This window comes from Rhinoraja longicauda, chromosome 14 (genome assembly GCF_053455715.1).
Source record: "Rhinoraja longicauda isolate Sanriku21f chromosome 14, sRhiLon1.1, whole genome shotgun sequence".
NCBI lineage: Eukaryota > Metazoa > Chordata > Chondrichthyes > Rajiformes > Arhynchobatidae > Rhinoraja > Rhinoraja longicauda.
This window is the reverse complement of record NC_135966.1, coordinates 48,732,920-48,752,890: the sequence shown is the minus strand read 5'-3', so window position 1 is coordinate 48,752,890 and position 19,971 is coordinate 48,732,920. Positions and strand designations below refer to the sequence as shown.

The following is a 19,971-nucleotide window of genomic DNA, read 5'->3' as shown; positions in this document are numbered from 1 at the left end:
AAATTCCAGTGAATATAAGCCCAGAGGAAACGACAAAGTCACATGGAAAGCACCAGGCAAGCAGCACCAGGTATCAGAATTGAACCCAAATTAATGGAGCCAACATATAGGAACCGACATGACTTATGTCAAGTGACATCTTTACTCCAGCTTTAAAACTACACAGAAATTGATATAACCTAATCAACATCTCCTTGGGCAATTTTGTAAATTTCCATCGAAGTGTGTGAGAAATATTGCATCCACCTTTTAAACTCCATTTCACATTATCCAACAGCCTTTTTCATTCAATGCTATCATTTCTCCAGCATCCTTGACATTCATCAAATCTCTTGACCCCTTGCGTGAAATATTAATGCCGAACTTCCTGAAGAGATCCATGAGATTTGAATGAATTGTAAATAAACAGAGTGACTGGAGATTATGTACTCGTCAGCCCACAAATAATTAGTCTCGAGGCAATAGCAAGACAATTGTGTATATATGTGTGAGTGTGTATATATATATATATATATATATATATTTAAATATTTAAACAGACTCAAAAAGTTGGAGTAACTCAGAGGCTCAGACAGCATCTCTGGAGAAAAGGAATTGGTGATGTTTCGGGTGGAGAACCTTCTTCAGACTGAGATTCGGGGAAAGGGAAACGAGAGACACAGTCAGTGATATAAGGAGATATGGAATAAATTAATGAAAAAAATGCAAAAAAGTAACAATGATAAAGGAAACGGGCCATTGTTAGCTGTGGGCTAGGTGAAAACGAGTTACAGACAATGAGACTCACCAAGACGACAGTGAAACTAGTACGACGACTGGGGTGGGGGAGGGACGGGGAGAGAGTGGATGCAAGGGTTATGAAGTTCTATATCTCGCTGTATTTTAAATAATTTTATGAAAAATGTCGAAGGTATCACAAAATGCTGGAGTAACTCAGCGGGTCAGGCAGCATCTAGGAGAGAGGGAATGGGTGATGTTTCGGGTCGAGACCCTTCTTCAGACTAATGAAATATGTCATTCTTTATCATCACATGCTTTAAGGTGACACTATCTTGTGCATTAATAATAGGTAGAGTTAAACGTCTAACTGTTCTCTCCATTAAAATGCACGTGGCAATCAAGTGAGGGGTGCTGAAGGCAAGTATCCAAAGGCTAGGGATTCCTGCTCATCTCCAAAGTCAAATGCAAGATTGCTGTCAATTCTCCATGGAATAACTTTGGTATAAAAGAGAGAAATATGGCAATGCTGGTCCTTTTATTAACATTTACAGGAGTAGCATCTTCATAGTTAAGCTAAACCTTTCAAAGCCATTGGGTAGACTGTCGTTAAAGCTCAGCCATGATCACATTGAATGGTGGTGCTGGCTCAAAGGGCCGAATGGCCTCCTCCTGCACCTATTGTCTATTGTCTATCAGATGTCAGTGTCCCACTTGAAGAGGGATAGTAAGGTCTGGACAAGGAGAATTACTGAGCAGTGCCAGGCATGAAGGCATTCAGCTATGGAGTGTAAGTGTGGAGCAGAGAAGGTTGGAGTGAGATTTAGTAGAGCTGTTCAAAAATATGGAAGGCAGTGGAGAGAAATGATCTGCATTGGCAGATGGGCACATAAGTAAAGGATGTGGTTTTAAGATGTCTGAGTAAAAGGTTGATTTACAAAGGAAGTTATGATGCTACAAAATGTGATGGAAGCAAATTCCATCTTTCAGACATGTATTTCTCTCTCTACTGGGAGTTGGTACACACTTGATGTAAAGGCATTGTATTCAGTGTGGAAAACATGAGAGAGTTGGAGTAAATGGATGGATGAGGATGTTTGTACAATGTTCAACTCCCCATCTCCATTTCTGAACTGATTAAGAAAATGTAAGACTTCGGTAATGATTAGGCAAGGGGTGATAAGTGGCCAGTAACATGCACACCACGGCAATGGCCATATCCACAAGAGAAAGCTACATTGATTCAATGGCATCACCATCAGCGAGACCCTACCATCATCATCAACAGGTCAGTGTGGGAATGGGAAGGGCAATTAAAGTGGTGAGCAACCAGGAGATCAGATAGGTCCAGGCAGACTGAGCACAATGACCTTTCTGTCCTAGGCCTCCTCCATTGTCAGAGTGTCCAAATGCAAATTGGAGGAACAGCATCTCATATTTCGCTTGGGTAGCTTACAACATGAATATTGATTTCTCTAACTTCAGGTAACCCTTGCATCCCCTCTCTCTCCATCCCTCCCCCACCCAAGTCACACCAGCTTTTTGTTCTCACCTAGCAAACAGCTAACAATAGCCCGTTTCCCTTATCATTTTGATTTTTTTGCATATCTTTCATTCATTTGGTCTATATCTCTTTACATCATCGTCTATATCTCTTGTTTCCCTTTCCCGTGAATTTCAGTCTGAAGAAGGGTCTCGACCCGAAACGTCACCCATTCCTTCTCTCCAGAGATGCTACCTGTCCCGCTGAGTTACTCCAGCAATCTGTGCCTATCTTCCTTCCTACACCAACCTTCTCTGCTCCACATTCACTGCATTAGTCTAACCAGGCATCTCTCGTTACTCCACTTTGCTGAACACTCTTATAGACAATAGACAATAGACAATAGGTGCAGGAGTAGGCCATTCGGCCCTTCGAGCCAGCACTGCCATTCAATGCGATCATGGCTGATCACTCTCAATCAGTACCCCGTTCCTGCCTTCTCCCCATACCCCCTCACTCCGCTATCCTTAAGAGCTCTATCCAGCTCTCTCTTGAAAGCATCCAACGAACTGGCCTCCACTGCCTTCTGAGGCAGAGAATTCCACACCTTCACCACTCTCTGACTGAAAAAGTTCTTCCTCATCTCCGTTCTAAATGGCCTACCCCTTATTCTTAAACTGTGGCCCCTTGTTCTGGACTCCCCCAACATTGGGAACATGTTTCCTGCCTCTAATGTGTCCAATCCCCTAATTATCTTATATGCTTCAATAAGATCCCCCCTCATCCTTCTAAATTCCAGTGTATACAAGCCTAATTGCTCCAACCTTTCAACATACGACAGTCCCGCCATTCCGGGAATTAACCTAGTGAACCTACGCTGCACGCCCTCAATAGCAAGAATATCCTTCCTCAAATTTGGAGACCAAAACTGCATACAGTACTCCAGGTGCGGTCTCACCAGGGCCCGGTACAACTGTAAAAGGACCTCTTTGCTCCTATACTCAACTCCTCTTGTTATGAAGGGCAACATTCCATTGGCTTTCTTCACTGCCTGCTGTACCTGCATGCTTCCTTATGCCTTATGCCTGGCATTGTTCAGTAATTCTCCTTGTTCGGTCCTTGCAATACAGAAACTTAACTGGACCAACCCTATTCAATACATTCAAAACTCCGCTGCCCGTCTACTCACCCACACCCGATCCATGACCATATCACCCCCGTCCTTTACAAACGCCACTGGCTCCCCATCCCCCAGAGAATCCAGTACAAAATCCTCCTCATGACCTACAAAGCCCTCCATAACCTGGCCCCATCCTACCTGACCGACCTCCTCCACAGGCACACTCCCACCTGCACCCTCCGCTCTGCTGCTGCCAATCTCCTATCCCCCCACATCCGGACCAAACTCAGATCCTGGGGGGACAGGGCTTTCTCCATCGCTGCTCCCACCCTATGGAACTCACTACCCCAAACCGTCAGAGACTCCTCCTCACTCACCACATTCAAAACATCACTGAAGTCTCACCTGTTCAGTACTGCCTTCAACCACTGACCGTCACCTCACCTTATGTCTCCTTTCTCTGTTCGTTTACTTATTTATCTATTTATTCACTTCCCTATGTTCTCTAAATCCCTGTAAAGCGTCTTTGAGTATATGAAAAGCGCTATATAAATGTAATGCATTATTATTATTATTATTATTATTCATATTATGATTACAAAAGTAGTCAGGGATTGGGTGTGCTGCAAAGAATGACTCACCTCCTGACACCCCAAAGCCTTTCTACCATCTACAAGAAACACGTTGGGAGCACGCTGGAGTACTCTCCACTTGCCCGGATGATTACAGCTTCAAAAACATTCAAAAATTTCAACACCACTCAGGACAAAGGAGCCCCTTGATTTCACACCCCATTCACAAATCAGGACCATGCCCTCCAACTGATCGGCCATGTTTAGTTTAGTTTAGTTTAGTTTAGTTTAGTTTAGTTTAGTTTAGTTTAGTTTAGTTTAGTTTAGTTTAGTTTAGTTTAGTTTAGTTTAGTTTAGAGATACAGTGCGGCACCAGGCCTTTCGGCCCTCTTTAGTTTAGTTTAGTTTGGAGATACAGCGTGGAAACAGGCCCTTTCGGCTCACCGGGTCCGCGTCAACCAGCGATCCCCACACACTAACACTATCCTACACCCACTAGGAACATTTTTTAACATATACCAAGCCAATTAACCTACATACCTGTACGTCTTTGGAGTGTGGGAGGAAACCGAAGATCTCGGAGAAAATCCACGCAGGTCACGGGAAGAATGTACAAACTCTGAGTCCGCACCGACCAGCGATCCCCACACATTAACACTATCCTACACACACTAGGGACAATTTAGATTTATACCAAGCCAATTAACCCACCAATCTGTACGTCTTTAGAATGTGGGAGGAAACCGAAGATCTTGGAGAAAACCCACACAGGTCACGGGAAGAATGTACAAACGTACAGACAGCGCCCGCAGTCAGGATGGAACCTGGGTGTCTGGCAGCAACTCTACCGCTGCGTCACTGTGCTGCCCTCCAATGATTACAGTGGATTTAATCCTGGAACTCCTGATTCAAACAGCATTATCGTAGTGTTTTCAACAGAGGAGGTGCATCAGTTCCAGAGTATGTTCACCAACTCTCTCCTGAGGCAAACTATGGATGGACAGTAAATGCTGACATTGAGAGCAATACCCACATTCATAAAACTGAATGAAAAAATAAACCTTTAGCGATACTAGATGTCTGTATCATTGTACAACCGGCACCAGAAAGGTTTCAAGTCCGAAGGCGGGTACTGTACTTGGCTCGTATTCCTGAATGCAAAGCAACTGGCTCTATTCCAATGATACAGGACTGTAAACACTAACAACTGACTTGACTGCGACCTAATTAGTTGCTGTCATGAACAGATTGCTCACAGTGTAGGCTTGTTTTAAAAGAAAACAGGAAAGCAGATGGTTTGAGTGAGGATTAATGCGTGGCACTGGTAAACAAGATGCGTACCACTGAAACGGTTTCCAAAATGATCGAGGGTGCAGTTCATGCCAGCGAAGGTACTTGTTGCAGCTTGCTGGCATTTCGCCAGTGGTTTTAGTCACAGAATCAGCTCTGGCAGTAGCAAAGCCGTGACTGGGAAAGAAATTGCTTTTATGTGCCGCCCTTCATTTCCACAGAACATCCAATAATGCTTTGCAAGACATGAATTGTCGACTCGACAAAAGAAAGTAGCAGAAATGACAAGCAGATAAATGAAAAGATACTTGATATTTGGTGATGTTGACGATAATTCCACAGATGTTCTGTGAAAAGTATCATGCAGTTTCTGTGCTGTACTTTAAAACTAAACTAAACTAAACTAAACCCCCCATCCTTAATTTTCCCAGCACGTCAGCAGGTCCCGATTTCTACGAATGCTGGGCTGACTACATTGGTCAGCAATGGGATGGAGCACTTTCACAGATCTCCATGCACTATTCTATCAAGCTCTTGAACATTCTTCCCCGACATCTTGGGCGGCCTTACAAGGCCTTTGTTAGCGTTTCAGCTGGGAGCCATGTTCAGCCACGGCAGTGCGCCAGCCTGCCAAAACATCCTCTCAGTTCTCTTGAGTGGGACAAGCGTCTGACTTGGGAGAGTGTCTGGCAAGCTTCAGTGAACATAAAGAACATTGGTGCACTGCAGATGGCATGTTGATGTACCTCATTTAAATGTTCAAGAGCTTGATAGAATAGTGCATGGAGATCTGTGAAAGTGCTCCTTCCCATTGCTGCCCAATGTAGTCAGCCCAGCATTCGTAGAAATCGGGACCTGCTGACGTGCTGGGAAAATTAAGGGTGGGGGGTTTAGTTTAGTTTAGTTTAGTTTTAAAGTACAGCACAGAAACAGGCCCTTTGGCCCACTGTGTCCATGCCGACCAGCGATCCCCGCACACTAACACTATCCTACACACACTAGGGACAATTTAGAATTATACCAAGCCAATTAACCTACAAACCTGTACGTCTTTGGAGTGTGGAAGGAAACCACAGATCCTGGATAAAACCCACACAGGTCACGGGGAGAACGCACAAACTCTGTACAGACAGCACCCGTGTTCAGGATCGAACCCAGGTCCCTGGTGCTGTAAGGCAGCAACTCTACCGCTGCATCACCCACTGGGGTTGTTCAAGAAAAGCTGAGGAATCAGAAGAAGAAAGAACAAGAGAGAGAAAAAGGGAATTTGATGTTGGCGAGAGAAAGAGAGATTGTGAGGTGGGAGTTCAGCAAAGACGATCACTGGGCACAAAGATTATGGGGAAGAGGATGGCACTGTCAAAATTTGAAAAGGGAGTCCAGCATTTGTAAGGGAACTGGAAGGAAGGACGGAAAGAAGGGAGAAAAACTGTGGAATGGGCCCAACATGTCTGCCAACATGCCCAGTCACAGAAACTGAGACCTGCAGCAAAGCCAAGAACAATGGGACCTCAGCAGAGGAGGATGCATCCAATAACTGGGTTTGTGACTTCTGGCATCTTCAGTATGGATACATAGATTTCCCACAGGAATGTAAAAATGCATGAGGTGAATAAAGAAAAATGCTCTGGGCCATTAGAAGATTGTACGTCTCACTGCAGCAAAGTCGGTTAGACAGACCATTTACCATTTAAAAGCTTTTAGGATATATGTAATATGATCTGCAGGGAATTGCATTGCCACTTTCTCAGCACGTCTCAAATGACGTTTACATACAGTACCTCTACCGATGCACAAGAGAACGCACACTGTCGGGTTGCATCACAGCTCGGTTTGGGAACAGCTCTGCACAAGACCGCAGGAAACTGCAGAGAGTAGTAGATGTAGTCCAGTCCACCACACAGAACAGACCTCCCACCACTGATTCCATCTACACTTCTCGCTGCCTCAGTAAAGCAGCCAACACAATCAAAGACTCGACCCAAGCCGATCATTCCTGCTTCTCCCTGCTCCCGTCCAGCGGAAGCCACAGAAGCTTGAAACATGCACCACTGGACTCAGGGACAGCTTCTTCCCCTCAATTATCAGGCTTCTGAATGATCCTCCCATTAGCTTGGCTACTCTCCAATCGACTTCTACCCCATTGTAGATATTGGACTGTCTATGCAGCTGATATACCACAATACCAACAGATATATTCTGCACACTGCATCTTCCTATTTGCTCCGTCTATTGCATTTGAGTTTGTCTTGATTGTATTTCTGTAATATAATTTATGATTTTTTTTGGTAGAACTAATCTTTACTTTAGAGCTTATATTTTAGAGATAGAGTGCAGAAACAGGCCCTTTGGCCCACCGAGTCTGTGCTGACCAGTGATCTGCGTACACTAACACCATCCGACACACCTGGGACAATTTACAAATTTTTACCAAAGCCAAATAACCTACAAACCTGTAGATGTTTGAAGTGTGGGAGGAAACAGGAGCACCTGGAGAAAACCCATGCAGACCCAGGAAGAATGTAAAGACGCCCTAGAGATAGCACCCATAGTCAGGGTTGAACCTGTATCTTTGGTGCAAAAACTCTACCGCTGTGCCACCGTGCCACCCCAGATCTGTTTGGATAGCGTGCAAAACAAAGCTTATCATTGTACCTAGGTACACGTGACAATGATAAACCTAAGGGTCTCGACCTGAAATGTCACCCATTCCTTCTCTCCTGAGATGCTGCCTGACCTGCTGAGTAACTCCAGCATTTTGTGAATAAATACCTTCGATTTGTACCAGCATCTGCAGTTATTTTCGTACACAACCAAAACCTAAACCTCTGTTTAGTTCATCCATATACTAAAACTCTCGTTTGTTTGTTTGTTTGTTTGTTCCTAAACTACAGCCAAAACAGCAAACGATAGTGCAACAATTTCAGGCCCACCTTACTCACCGTCGTCCCTTTGGTGCTAATGGAAGAAGTTTCATTGAAATTGGTGTTATTTTTAAAAGTTATTCGCATTTTAAAGTTTAAATCTATCTCCGAGGGAGGGAGGGGGAAGGGAGAGAGGGGGGTGGAGGGGGTGGTGGGAGGGTGGGGGTGGAGGGAGGGGGAAGGAGGGAGGATAAGGGGGGTTGAGGGGGATGGAGTAGGGGAAGGGAAGGGTGGAGGGGAAGGGGAAGGGGAAGGGGGAGGGGAAGGGGGAGGGGGAATGGAGGGGGAGTGGGAGGGGAGAGGGAGGGAAGGGGAGGGGAGGGGGAGGGAGGGGAGGGAGGAGGAGGGAGGAGGGAGGGAAGGGAGGGGGGAGGGGGGTTGAGGGGGAGGGTGGAAGAGGGGGAGGGGGTGCTGCACCAATGCAGGAGAGGTTTGGGTCCAACGGGTCCACTTGGTCTAGTTCCCTTCTAAATCTTTCTGTCTCTCCATCTCTCCCGCTTTGTAAATCACTCTTCAAAAACGACCTCTTTGAGAACATTTTAGTTTGCCCAAATACTCCACGTGAGCTAATGTCAAATGTTATTTAATTTTGAATGAAGCTGCCTGTATGTTTTACATTGTTAAAGGCATGATAAAAAGCGTTAATCATTGCCAGCCTGATCTGTTTTGTCATCCTAAATTTGAGCCTCAAACTGAGACTCCCACTTCAAAGTTGCCATCTTCAAACAACTTTAGTACAGAAACCAAGGAGACAGAATGGAGATGAAATTGAAATTCATTGAAACGGGGATATACAGGGAAAACATCACAAGACCATGCGCAGTGCCGAACAATTCTTGCACATCAGAGAATAAGAGTAGGTGTGGGAATGAACTGCAGATGCTGGTTTAAACCGAAGATAGACACAAAAAGCTGGAGTAACTCAAAGGGTCAGACAGCAACTCTGGAGAAAAGGAATGGGTGATGTTTCGGAATGAAAACCTTCTTCAGACCCTTCTTACTTTTATAGGGTCTGAGGAAGGGTCTCGACCCGAAACGTCACCTATTACATTTCCCCAGAGATGCTGCCTGACCCGCTGAGTTACTCCAGTTTTCTGTGTCTATCGAAGGATTGGTGTATTTGGGTTTGCAACCTTTATTATTATGTGCATTTGAGGTATTATTAAGATAGAAGGGAAATCATAGGGTTTTCAAGTTAAACAAAATGAATCCCATCACAGTGAATTGTTCTATCATCTTCTGCCTCCCCTCTGTGTACATTCGCAACAGCCCCGAGAGGAAAGCAACACTTACAGGTGCCCTAAGGCTGCAAAGAAATTAAATTAAAATGCAGAGGTGTGACGTGACCAACTTTTTGGTTGGATATCACGGGGTCAGAACACGAGACGATCACATGTCTGAAGAAGGGTCTCGACCCGAAACGTCACCCATTCCTTCTCTCCTGAGATGCTGCCTGACCTGCTGAGTTACTCCAGCATTTTGTGATCACATTTCCAGCAATGCTTTGAACAGGATTCAGCGGTGCCAGCTTATTGAGGAACCACTACCCGGTTATGTGTCAGACCTAGGCTTATCCCGATATTCACACACCACCACATAATGATCAGTATCAATGCTCGTCAGAGAGTAACCTGTAGCCTGACTTACCGCCCCCTCCCACCATCACTCCCAGCCGCACCTACACCTTCGCCCAAAGACACTAATGCCAGCAGAAGCTTGACAAGAGCTGCCTTCTATCGGTTGGACGACTTGTGGAGGCATTCTCAAGTTTATAGATCAATGCGGAGGATTTGATGCATTCGATTAAGGTGATGTTTAAGACTTGTGAATGATTTTAACATGGATTCTGGAAGAGTGGCCCTGTTATATGAAATAAATATCTATTTTAACCATCAAAGTAATGTTGCTGCAAATATATTCCAGTGGAGCCCAGCCACTGGGTTTGCTTTAATGCAGCACATTATGTGTAGACAAGCAGAAAGCATGTAGGGATAAGGCAATACTATTTACCTCTATGGGCAGTCAATCGTGTAAGCGTCAATGAACTGAGATTAGGATTAATTTCACGAATGATATCCCAGATCATCTGAGCAAGCCCGAGCCCTTAAAGCTATTTATCTGGTAGTTTCATGGAAGTGCCAAAATCATCAATAAAGCTGATGTAAAAAGAGAAGCAGCATCTGTCGAGAGAAATACCAGGTCAACATTACAGGTCAAAGACAATCCATCAACATTAAGAAGTTAATGTTTCAAGTCTTTGACCCTGCTTTTCTCTATTTGAATGCTCTCTGACCTATTGAGTATTTCCAACATTTTCTATTTTTTTCTCAGATTACTGGCATTTACATTTAATTTTCCTTTCCAACGATTCTGTCCTTGCTCTTCTGAAAAAAATATACACAGATGTTGCAAAGGAGAGTTAATGGAATCAAGGGTTACAGGAGGAGACCATTTGGCCCATCTTTCCTCTCCTGGCTCTGTGAAGGAGAAGACTACTTATACTCCATTTTTTTCCTTTGCAATACATTTCCACCTGGAAAAAACTGTTGCCCAACTATATGTTAACTTGATTTCAGTGCAATGTATCTGAAGATCACTTCTGAAGAAAGAGGTTGCAATAATTCTCATGATGAAGCAAGCCACACTAGAAATTTGCCAAAGCATTTTCTGATCATGAATAACCCTGACAGTAGTAACGTGATTTCTGAATAGAAGGAAGGGATGACATTTCGGGTCAAGACCCTTCTTCAGCCTGAAGATTTTTTTTTAGATTTAGAGATACAGCGCGGAAACAGGCCCTTCGGCCCACCGAGTCCGCGCCGCCCAGCGATCCCCGCACATTAACACTATCCTACACAGACTAGGGACAATTTTTACATTTACCCAGTCAATTAACCTACATACCTGTACGTCTTTGGAGTGTGGGAGGAAACCAAAGATCTCGGAGAAAACCCACGCAGGTCACGGGGAGAACGTACAAACTCCGTACAGATGGCGCCCGTAGTCAGGATCGAACCTGAGTCTCCGGCGCTGCATTCGCTGTAAGGCAGCAACTCTACCGCTGCGCCACCGTGAAGAAGGGTCACGACCTGAAAGGTCCCTCAGTCTGAAGAAGGGCCTCGACCCAAAATGTCACCAATTCCTTCTATCCGGAGATGCTGCCTGTTCTGCTGAATTACTCCACCATTTTGTGTCTATCTTCGGTGTAAACAGCAATTGCAGTTCCCTCCGACACAACCTGATTTCTGTATCACTTCTAAACGAGATAGAAACACGAGAACAAACCTGGTTCTCGGCTGATAAGTGATCTGTAGCAGAACTAATAAACAACGACTTTCTAGGCATTTTTTTAAAGACTTGCCTTCCATCCATGCCTTCCCTCCAAACCATCCCTGATCTATTCCCTCCTACTGTGATGAAATCCAGGCTGCCATGAACTCCTGATGTTCTCCCGATTTCTGATTTGTCCACCCTCATCCCAAGGCCTCAAACATCAGACCCCAAACTCCGGGTATCCCCACACCCCAGACCAGAAAGCCCAATCTTTGGACTCAACATCTCTCCTCCAACCATGGTCTCCAGAGCCCACCTTATGGGCCCCAATCTCTAGATACAAGCCTTGACTCTTGAAACCTACAAAGTCAGTATCCACAGAACCCATCGTCTGCCCATTCCACAAAAAGAACACAAATTCTGAACTTTTACACACCATGCCCCCAGTCCTCCACCACCAAGGTGATTTGGATTGCCACACTACCTCCTTCCAACCTGTTACCAAGGCTGTGAATTCTAAAACCTCTCCTAAAACCTTTAGACCCCACTCAGAATCCTCCAAACACCCCTTGCCCTTACCTACAAACTCCTCCATTCCTACCCACCGACAAAGTCTTCCAGACCCAATTCTGTTCCAGATTCCTCTATTTACTTCTCCCAACTGCAGCGCATGTGAGATAGCAGGTAAGCAGCCAAGCATTGTCATCTTACAGCTTGTCGATGCAAGGAACTACAGATGTTGGTGTACAACAATAGACACAAAGTGCTGAAGTAACTCAGTGGGTCAAGCACCATCTCTGGAGAAAGTGGATAGGTGACATTTCACGTCAGGATTCTTCTTCAGAATACATTCCCGATATGTTACCCATTCATGATAGACGCAAAATGCTGGAGTAACTCAGTGGGACAGGCAGCATCTCTGGAGAGAAGGAATGGGTGACTTCTTCAGAAGAAGGGTCTCGACCCGAAATGTCTCACCCATTCCTTCTCTGCAGAGATGCTGCCTGTCCCGCTGGGTTACCCCAGCATTTTGGGTCTATCTTTCGTTTAAACCAGCATCTGCAGTTCCTTCCCACACACGTTACCTATTCATGTTCTCCAAAGGTGCTGCCTAACCTGCTGAGTTACTTTAGCAGGAAGGCCGACACAAAATGCTGGAACGGGGAGGAAACTGGAGGGGCAGGCAGACGAGGTCACAGGGAGAATGTGCAAACTCCACATGGAACCTCTCCACACAGAGGTTAGATGTGTAGGAAGGAACCCCTGATGCTGGTTTAAAACGAAGATAGACACAAAATGCTGGAGTAACTCAGCGGGACAGGCAGCATCTCTGGAGAGAAGGAATAGGTGTAACCGCTGAGTTTCTCCAGAATTTTGTGTCCATCTTCGGACCAGAGGTTAGGATTGATCCAGGGTCATTGGAGCTGTGAGGTGGCGAACTAGTCTGCCAGCATGTCTAAACGCAACGGTGAGTCCGGACAGCTCTAATGTCTACGTCAGAAAGTGCATGTGAGATTCCTTGATGCTGCAGCAGATACGGGTTGTTAAGCTGCCCACTATAACGGGGCAAAGAGGTCAATGAAGAGGAGACTCAGAAATGAACTGTGTGAAAGGGAGAAGAGGAGAGAAATTAGAAGCAGAGATGATATCACTTTCTGGTTCAAGGTCAAAGCAGGAAGCATCACTAATGGTCATAGAGTCATGGAGGAGTAGAATCACACAGCGTGGAAATGGACCATTCGATTTAGCATGTCCACACCAACCAGTGGGCACATATTCATATTAATCCCATCTTCCAGCACTGTGCCCATAGCCTCCTATTTCTGCGTGATTGAAATGCTCATCTAGACCCCTCTAAAATGCTGTAGGTGACTCTACTTCCACTGCTATCTCGGACAGTGCATTCTAGACGAAGAAACCATGAAAAGATAGGAGAGAAGTTGCCTAGTGCGACCAACATAAGAACTATTCTATCCACCCCACAAAGACATGGGCGTACTTTGGATACAAGCGAGCTCCCACAAGAACGCCTCTATTTACAGTGGAGTTACAGAAAAACATTCTGTAAAGTGAGAACCAGTTCAGCCAGGTAAAGGAGGAGGCCTCTGTTAAACAAAGATACAAAGGTCCCTCCTGCCATGCTGGTGTTGGCTACAGATAACATGAGATTGGGCATCCAAGTCCAAAATAAGATGTGCGGAACCATGCTGAGTTCATTGAATTTCCTCACAACTGCAAACTGAATTTTGATAAGGAATTTGGAGTTTAAAGCAAGGCATTGCATTTTGGGAGGTCAACCAAGGCAGGACCCACATATTATATAGCAGTGCCCAGAGGAGTGTTGTAGAGCAGACAGCTTTAGGAGTAGAGGAACATAGTGGCGTTAAGTTGGAAAAAGTGTGGAGAAGATTTACGAGGATGTTGCCAGGACTTGAGGGGCTGAGCTATAGGGAGAGGTTGGGCAGGCTAGGACAATATTTCATGTAGAGCAGGAGGATGGGGGACGTGACCTTGTAGAGATGTATAAGATCACGAGGGGAATAGATCGGGAATAGATAGGGGTGAATGCATAGAATCATTTACCCAGGATCAGGAACCAGAGAATGTTGGTTTAATGTGAGAGGGGAAAGATTTAACAGGACCTCAAGGGGCAACTTTTTCGGGCAGAGGGTGGTGAGTAGATGTAACAAGTTGCCAGAGGTGGAGTTTGAGGCAGGTACGAAAATAATATTTCAAATAGTATTTGGTCAATCACATGTATAGGAAACATTTTGATGGAAATGGGCCAAATGCAAGCAGGTGGGACTGGTATAGATGGGGAATCTTGGTCATCATCGACAAGTATGAATGTGCTGGATGACTCCATGACTCTGTAACTATAAATAGTGTAAGAAAATAACTACAGATGCTGGTACAAAGTGCCGGAGTAACTCAGCGGGACAGGCAGCATCTCAGGAGAGAAAGAATGGGTGACGTTTCGGGTCGAGATCCTTCTTCAGAACTATAACTATAACTATAAATTATCATTCTAACACAGTCTGTAAAGGGGCCCGACCCAGAACGTCACCTGTCCATGTCCTCCAGAGTTGCTGCCTGACCGACTAATTTACTCCAGCACTTTATATTTTTTTCTAAACTCGTCTCTCACCCTCTTGGCTTAGCATCTCAACATGGGGTCAATCCTAGATCCCACATGAACTGTACAGCAACATGCTGTTCAGACCCAAACCATCCAAGTTGCTTTCCTGATTGAAGACAATAGACAATAGACAATAGGTGCAGGAGTAGGCCATTCGGCCCTTTGAGCCAGCACCGCCATTCAATGTGATCATGGCTGTTCATTCTCAATCAGTACCCCGTTCCTGCCTTCTCCCCATACCCCCTGACTCCGCTATCCCTAAGAGCTCTATCCAGCTCTCTCTTGAATGCATTCAGAGAATTGGCCTCTACAGCCTTCTGAGGCAGTGAATTCAACAGATTTACAAAAAGTTTTTCCTCATCTCCGTTCTAAATGGCCTACCCCTTATTCTTAAACTGTGGCCCTTGGTTCTGGACTCCCCCAATATTGGGAACATGTTACTGGGAACAAGTGCCCAGTATTATTGCTCATTTTATTTTAACCACATTTCTAGGATTGGCACATACTGTATGCTAACCAGAAAGAGTCAAACGTCTCAGTCCAAAACCAAAGCATGTACTCTGGATCTGATTCTTCAGTACTGCACTGAATGACTAATCTATTGAAGGTATCACAAAATGCTGGAGTAACTCAGCAGGTCAGGCAGCATCTCTGGAGAGAAGGAATGGGTGACTTTTCGGGTCGAAACCCTTCTTCAGACTGACGTCAGGGGGGCGGGACAAAGAAAAGATATAGGTGGAGACAGGAAAACAGTGGGAGAACTGGGAAGGGAGAGGGGAAGGGAGGGTCAGAGGAGCTATCTAAAGTTGGGGAAGTCAATGTTCATACCTCTGGGCTGTCAGCTGGCCAAGCGAAATATGAGGTGCTGTTCCTCCAATTTGTACCATTTATACCAGCATCTGCAGTTACTTTCCTACACTACTAATCTAGTGATGTATGTGCTGTCTTGAGATGGGGTTTTAAACCATAGTGGATGTACAAATCATGAGATAAAGAAGGAATGGGCAGGGCATTCCTAGGCTGCACATTCATCACTCAACTCATATCGTGGGTTCATGGAGACTTAGGCCATTGGAGGGGCTCATTCAACCTGTCATTTTCACATGGGCCAAAAATGGAGGTCGACCATCGATTATCCGGCACCCTTGGTTCCAGAACCCTGCCGGGTTATCCATTTTGCCAGACCAACAGAGGTCACGTAATAATAGTTCAACAATACGCCCCCGAACCACAGTTTATAACCGCCTCCCGTGTCTCTAAAGCACCATGGACTGCCAGATACTTCAATAAAGAATGAACAATTCACATAGAAGTAAACAATTTACTCTTTCAGGAAGGAGGCATAGGTCCTGAAAGAAAGTGGACCAGCCAAACGAAACTGGATACTGGATCATCGGTTGCTAGAACATCGGTGGTGGGCCTGTATACGGTTTTGCTCAGCCCAAAGCTCTTCAAATTACAGTCTTCAAGCGACAGGTGTTCCCCCCTCCACCATTACGTGAGGCATTGAGTTCCAGACCCCATTCCTTTTTGGGTGAAACATTTTTCCCCTCATTGCTCCCTTACTTTTCCAGCAATTAATTTCAATCTACATTCCCATGGTTATTAATCTCACTTACAAGGTAAATAGATTTTCCCTGTTCACTCTCTCGAGGCCTCTCATTAGTTTATTCACTGCAAGTAGATATTTTCTTTCTTTGCTCCAGAAAAAAAACCCCAGCCGGAATCTAAGCAGTTTCTCTTTGTCACGACAGTTCTGCAGCCTTGGCGATGTACTCATAAATCTTCGCAGTACTTTCCAGAGTCTTATCACATCCTTTCTCCACAGCCAAAACTTGGTAGTGTGGCTGGTCATGGAAATTAATATTCTACATTGCAGAAAGATTTCAACGATTGAGAGGGCACATGAAATACAGTTGAATCCGGAAAGTGCACAACTATGCCTTTGGAAACAAGGAGAGGGGAGCTACAGCAAATGTAGAATACGAAGGAGAGGAGAGGAAAAGACAAATGTTCCAAAGAGCCCCGCGCCAATTTTAGTATCATCTCCAATATTATTAATTATAGCCCCAACATTTCAATATCTATATACTAAAACTCTTGTTTGTTTGTTTGTTCCTGAACGACAGCCAAAACGGTACATTATAGAGTGACAATTTTAGGCCCACCTTCACATTTTAAAGTTTAAATCTATCTCCGAGGGATGAGGGGAGGAGGGTGGATAAGGGGGGTTGAGGGAGATGGAGTGGGGGGGGATTGGGAAAGGGGGGAGGGGAGGGGGAGGGGGGTTGGAGGGAGGGGTGAGGGGGAGGGGAAGGGAGCAGAGAGGGGGGAGGGAGGGGGAGGAGGGAGGGAGGGGGGGAGGAAAGGTGGGAGGAGAGGGTGCTGCACCAATGCAGGAGAGGTTTGGATCCAATGGGTCCACTTGGTCTAGTAAACCTTAAATATTTTTCTCAAAAGCAAGGAACATGCACTGAAACAAACGAAAGGCAATTGCATACATTCTCCCAACAAAACAAATGTCCTATGAATTATTATTCACAACCACTTCAGAATTAATTTTAACACCAGCTGTCATGGATACAAACTTGGATCGCATATTATTCTGCTTTCCTAATGGACCTGCCATGTGGGACTTCATCAATGGACAATGGGGACCTGGCCTGGGGGGAGAAGAACAAAGGGGGAACTGGAGCGGAGGGGAGGGGATTTGTAGCTTTGTGATCGCGCCCTTTATGGGCGACTATTTGCATACCTTGGCAAGGTAAGCAAGCAAAGAATTTCACTGTAACTTGTCACATGTGGCAATAAAGCATTCAATTTAATTCAATTCATTTCAATTCAATCAAATGTCCATTCGGGAGCCAAATAAGAAAACATCAGACGTTCCTTCCTCAGGGGGGTGTGAGATCTGAAATGCGATATCTCGTTCCACAGATTGCCACTTGACCTGCTGACAGCAGCATTGCATCAGCTACCCATTTTTGTTTTACTTCTATTCCCTTTATCAACCCGTCTTCTTAATTCCTCAACAAATTCAACCACTTTAATTCAAAAGGCATAGAATAGTGTAGATACTTGAATTATTTTTCCCATGCAGCAGATATCAAAAACAAGATAGCATAGCCTTGAGGTGAGAGGAACATGTTTTAAAGGGAATAGACCAAGTGGAACCGTTGGGCCCAAACCTCGCCTGCATTGGTGCAGTGCTCTCTCCTCCCCCACTCCCCCCTCCCCTCTCCCCCCTTCCCCTCCCCCCTCCCCCTCTCCTCCCCCTCGCTTTCCCCCTCCCCCTCCTCCCCATCCCTCCATTGGGAACATGTTTCCTGCCTCTAACGTGTCCAACCCCTTAATAATCGTATACGTTTCGATAAGATCTCCTCTCATCCTTCTAAATTCCAGTGTATACAAGCCTAGTCGCTCCAGTCTTTCAACATATGATAGTTCCGCCATTCCGGGAATTAGCCTAGTAAACCTACGCTGCACGCCCTCAATAGCAAGAATATCCTTCCTCAAATTTGGAGACCAAAACTGCACACAGTACTCCAGGTGCGGTCTCACTCGGGCCCTGTACAACTGCAGAAGGATTATTAGAGGAATTATTTCTGCCAGTGCGGGCAACTGAAGAGGAAAATTATTCTTTTTAAAAAAAGAAATGTGAAGGTTTTGAATAACGGGAGGAAGAGAAAAGACTGGTTGGGGAATAAATGAAGAAGGCGTGAAGGAGGCGCTCAGAGGATCCAGTGAGACTGATTGCCAAGTAACTGTACTTGAAATATTATATCAGCTGTTTAGCAGCCAAATTGTACATGGTAAGGTCTCGCAAACACCACCGTGATAATGATAAGGTTATCTATTTCTAGTGTTTCTGCTGAGGTGTAAATACTATCAGACCCTCTCTATTTTGTTGAGGAGCTCCAAAGGCATCTTTTACATTTATCAGAGACATCCATAAAGAGCTTTGGTTGCTATGTTTTGGTTTCTACCCATGCTGCAGCTCGAGTGGGTTAACTGGGCCCTCCAGTGGTATCTCAGACCCTGTGGACTGCGAGCTGGTGAACATCCAGGGCAAGGGCTTAGGCGATGGCACGGCTTTCCCATCGCTGGCCTCGATGCATCGGAACAGAAGGGTCACCCATTGGAAACCTATTGGCCGACACAAAATGCTGGAGTCACTCAGCGGGTCAGGCAGCATCTCTGCTGAGAAGGAATGGGTGACGTTTCAGGTCGAGATTCTTCTTCTGAAACCTCACCCATCCCTTCTCTCCGCAGATGCTGCCTGTCCCGCTGAGTTGCTCCACCATTTTGTGTCTATATTTGGAAACATATTGGCGACGGGTTTTGCACTAGCGGTCATTCACAGACCAGTGAAATTTGTGGAAATTTCAAGGTATACATTAAGTGGCAATTAGAGAGGACGTGTGGACCTGTATACAGTCAGCATTGTCCTCCCCACCATTCCATCTCTGTCATCATCCAACATTTAGGCATTGGAGCCTTCTGCCTATGATTGCCCTGGAATTAGAACATTTGGCCTATGTACAAGTCAAGTCCAGTTTATTTGTCACATACACATACAAGATGTGCAGTGAAATGAAAGGTCACCCACAGTCCAGCAATAGAGCAATAAAAATAAGCAATTTCACACACAATCACAACCAACACCAAAGAAAAGAAACATCCATCACAGTGAGTCTCCTCCAGTCCCCTCCTCACTGTGATGGAAGGCCAGAATGTCTTTTCTCTTCCCCTGCCGTCTTCTCCCGCTGTCAGGCTGTTGAAGTTGCCACGTTCCAGGCCGCGCCGGACGGTGAAAGGTCCGCAGCGGGCCGACCCAAGCCCCGCGATCCGGGGCGGGCGAAGTCGCTGCCGCTGCACGTCGGGGCGGTCGTGGCTCCCGATATTGAAGCCCCCGCCGGGCAGAAAAAAATCCCACGGCCTATTTCTGGCCGCGCCGGACAGTGAAAGGTCCGCAGCGGGCCGACCCAAGCCCTGCGATCCGGGGCGGGCAAATTTTCCAGATCTTGCAGCACGGTGCAAGTAACAACTTCAACCCCTGCCATGCTATGTTGCAGAGATAGTTTTTAAACAGTCACTGGCCATCAAGCTATCAGCTGCGATTCTCGACTTTAATAATATGCCACAGAGCAGATTCTGAACTTCACACAAGTTGAGACCATTATTGAGGATCAGTCAACTGTTGAGGCATACACATTTTTATTACAATAAAAATTAACAGAATAAATTTGTAATGTCTGTCCAACCTTTCACGCTGACTTGCACCCAGGAGAAAGGTTCAAAAATCTACCGTAAAGTTAGATTGAAGCTATTGGCAGCATTTAAAATCTTTCTTCATGGTTAATTTCCTAGCATGCACAGTGCTATTCAAAGGCAGAGTTGGGTTCGTGTCTTTGGGATAATTTGAGACTATTTTTGGGGGGTTTCTTTTCTAA

General features: G+C 45.4%; 2 protein-coding genes across 5 annotated transcripts in view; one reads left to right on the top strand and one right to left on the bottom strand.

Moving 5' to 3' along the window:
• Positions 1-19,971, bottom strand: part of LOC144600250 (dedicator of cytokinesis protein 2-like) — a 706,150-nt gene that overhangs the window by 341,590 nt on the left and 344,589 nt on the right. The window lies entirely within an intron of this gene.
• Positions 1-19,971, top strand: part of LOC144600251 (protein INSYN2B-like) — a 99,634-nt gene that overhangs the window by 35,745 nt on the left and 43,918 nt on the right. The window contains exon 4 of one of the 4 annotated variants that reach the window (XM_078411812.1): positions 4,622-5,084. The exons of the other annotated variants lie outside the window; for them this stretch is intronic. Within the exon in view, the coding sequence (XP_078267938.1) occupies positions 4,622-4,769 (148 nt within the window). The 3' untranslated portion in view covers positions 4,770-5,084. Of the gene's footprint in view, positions 1-4,621; positions 5,085-19,971 lie in introns of those variants that run through there. 4 annotated transcript variants of the gene reach the window in all.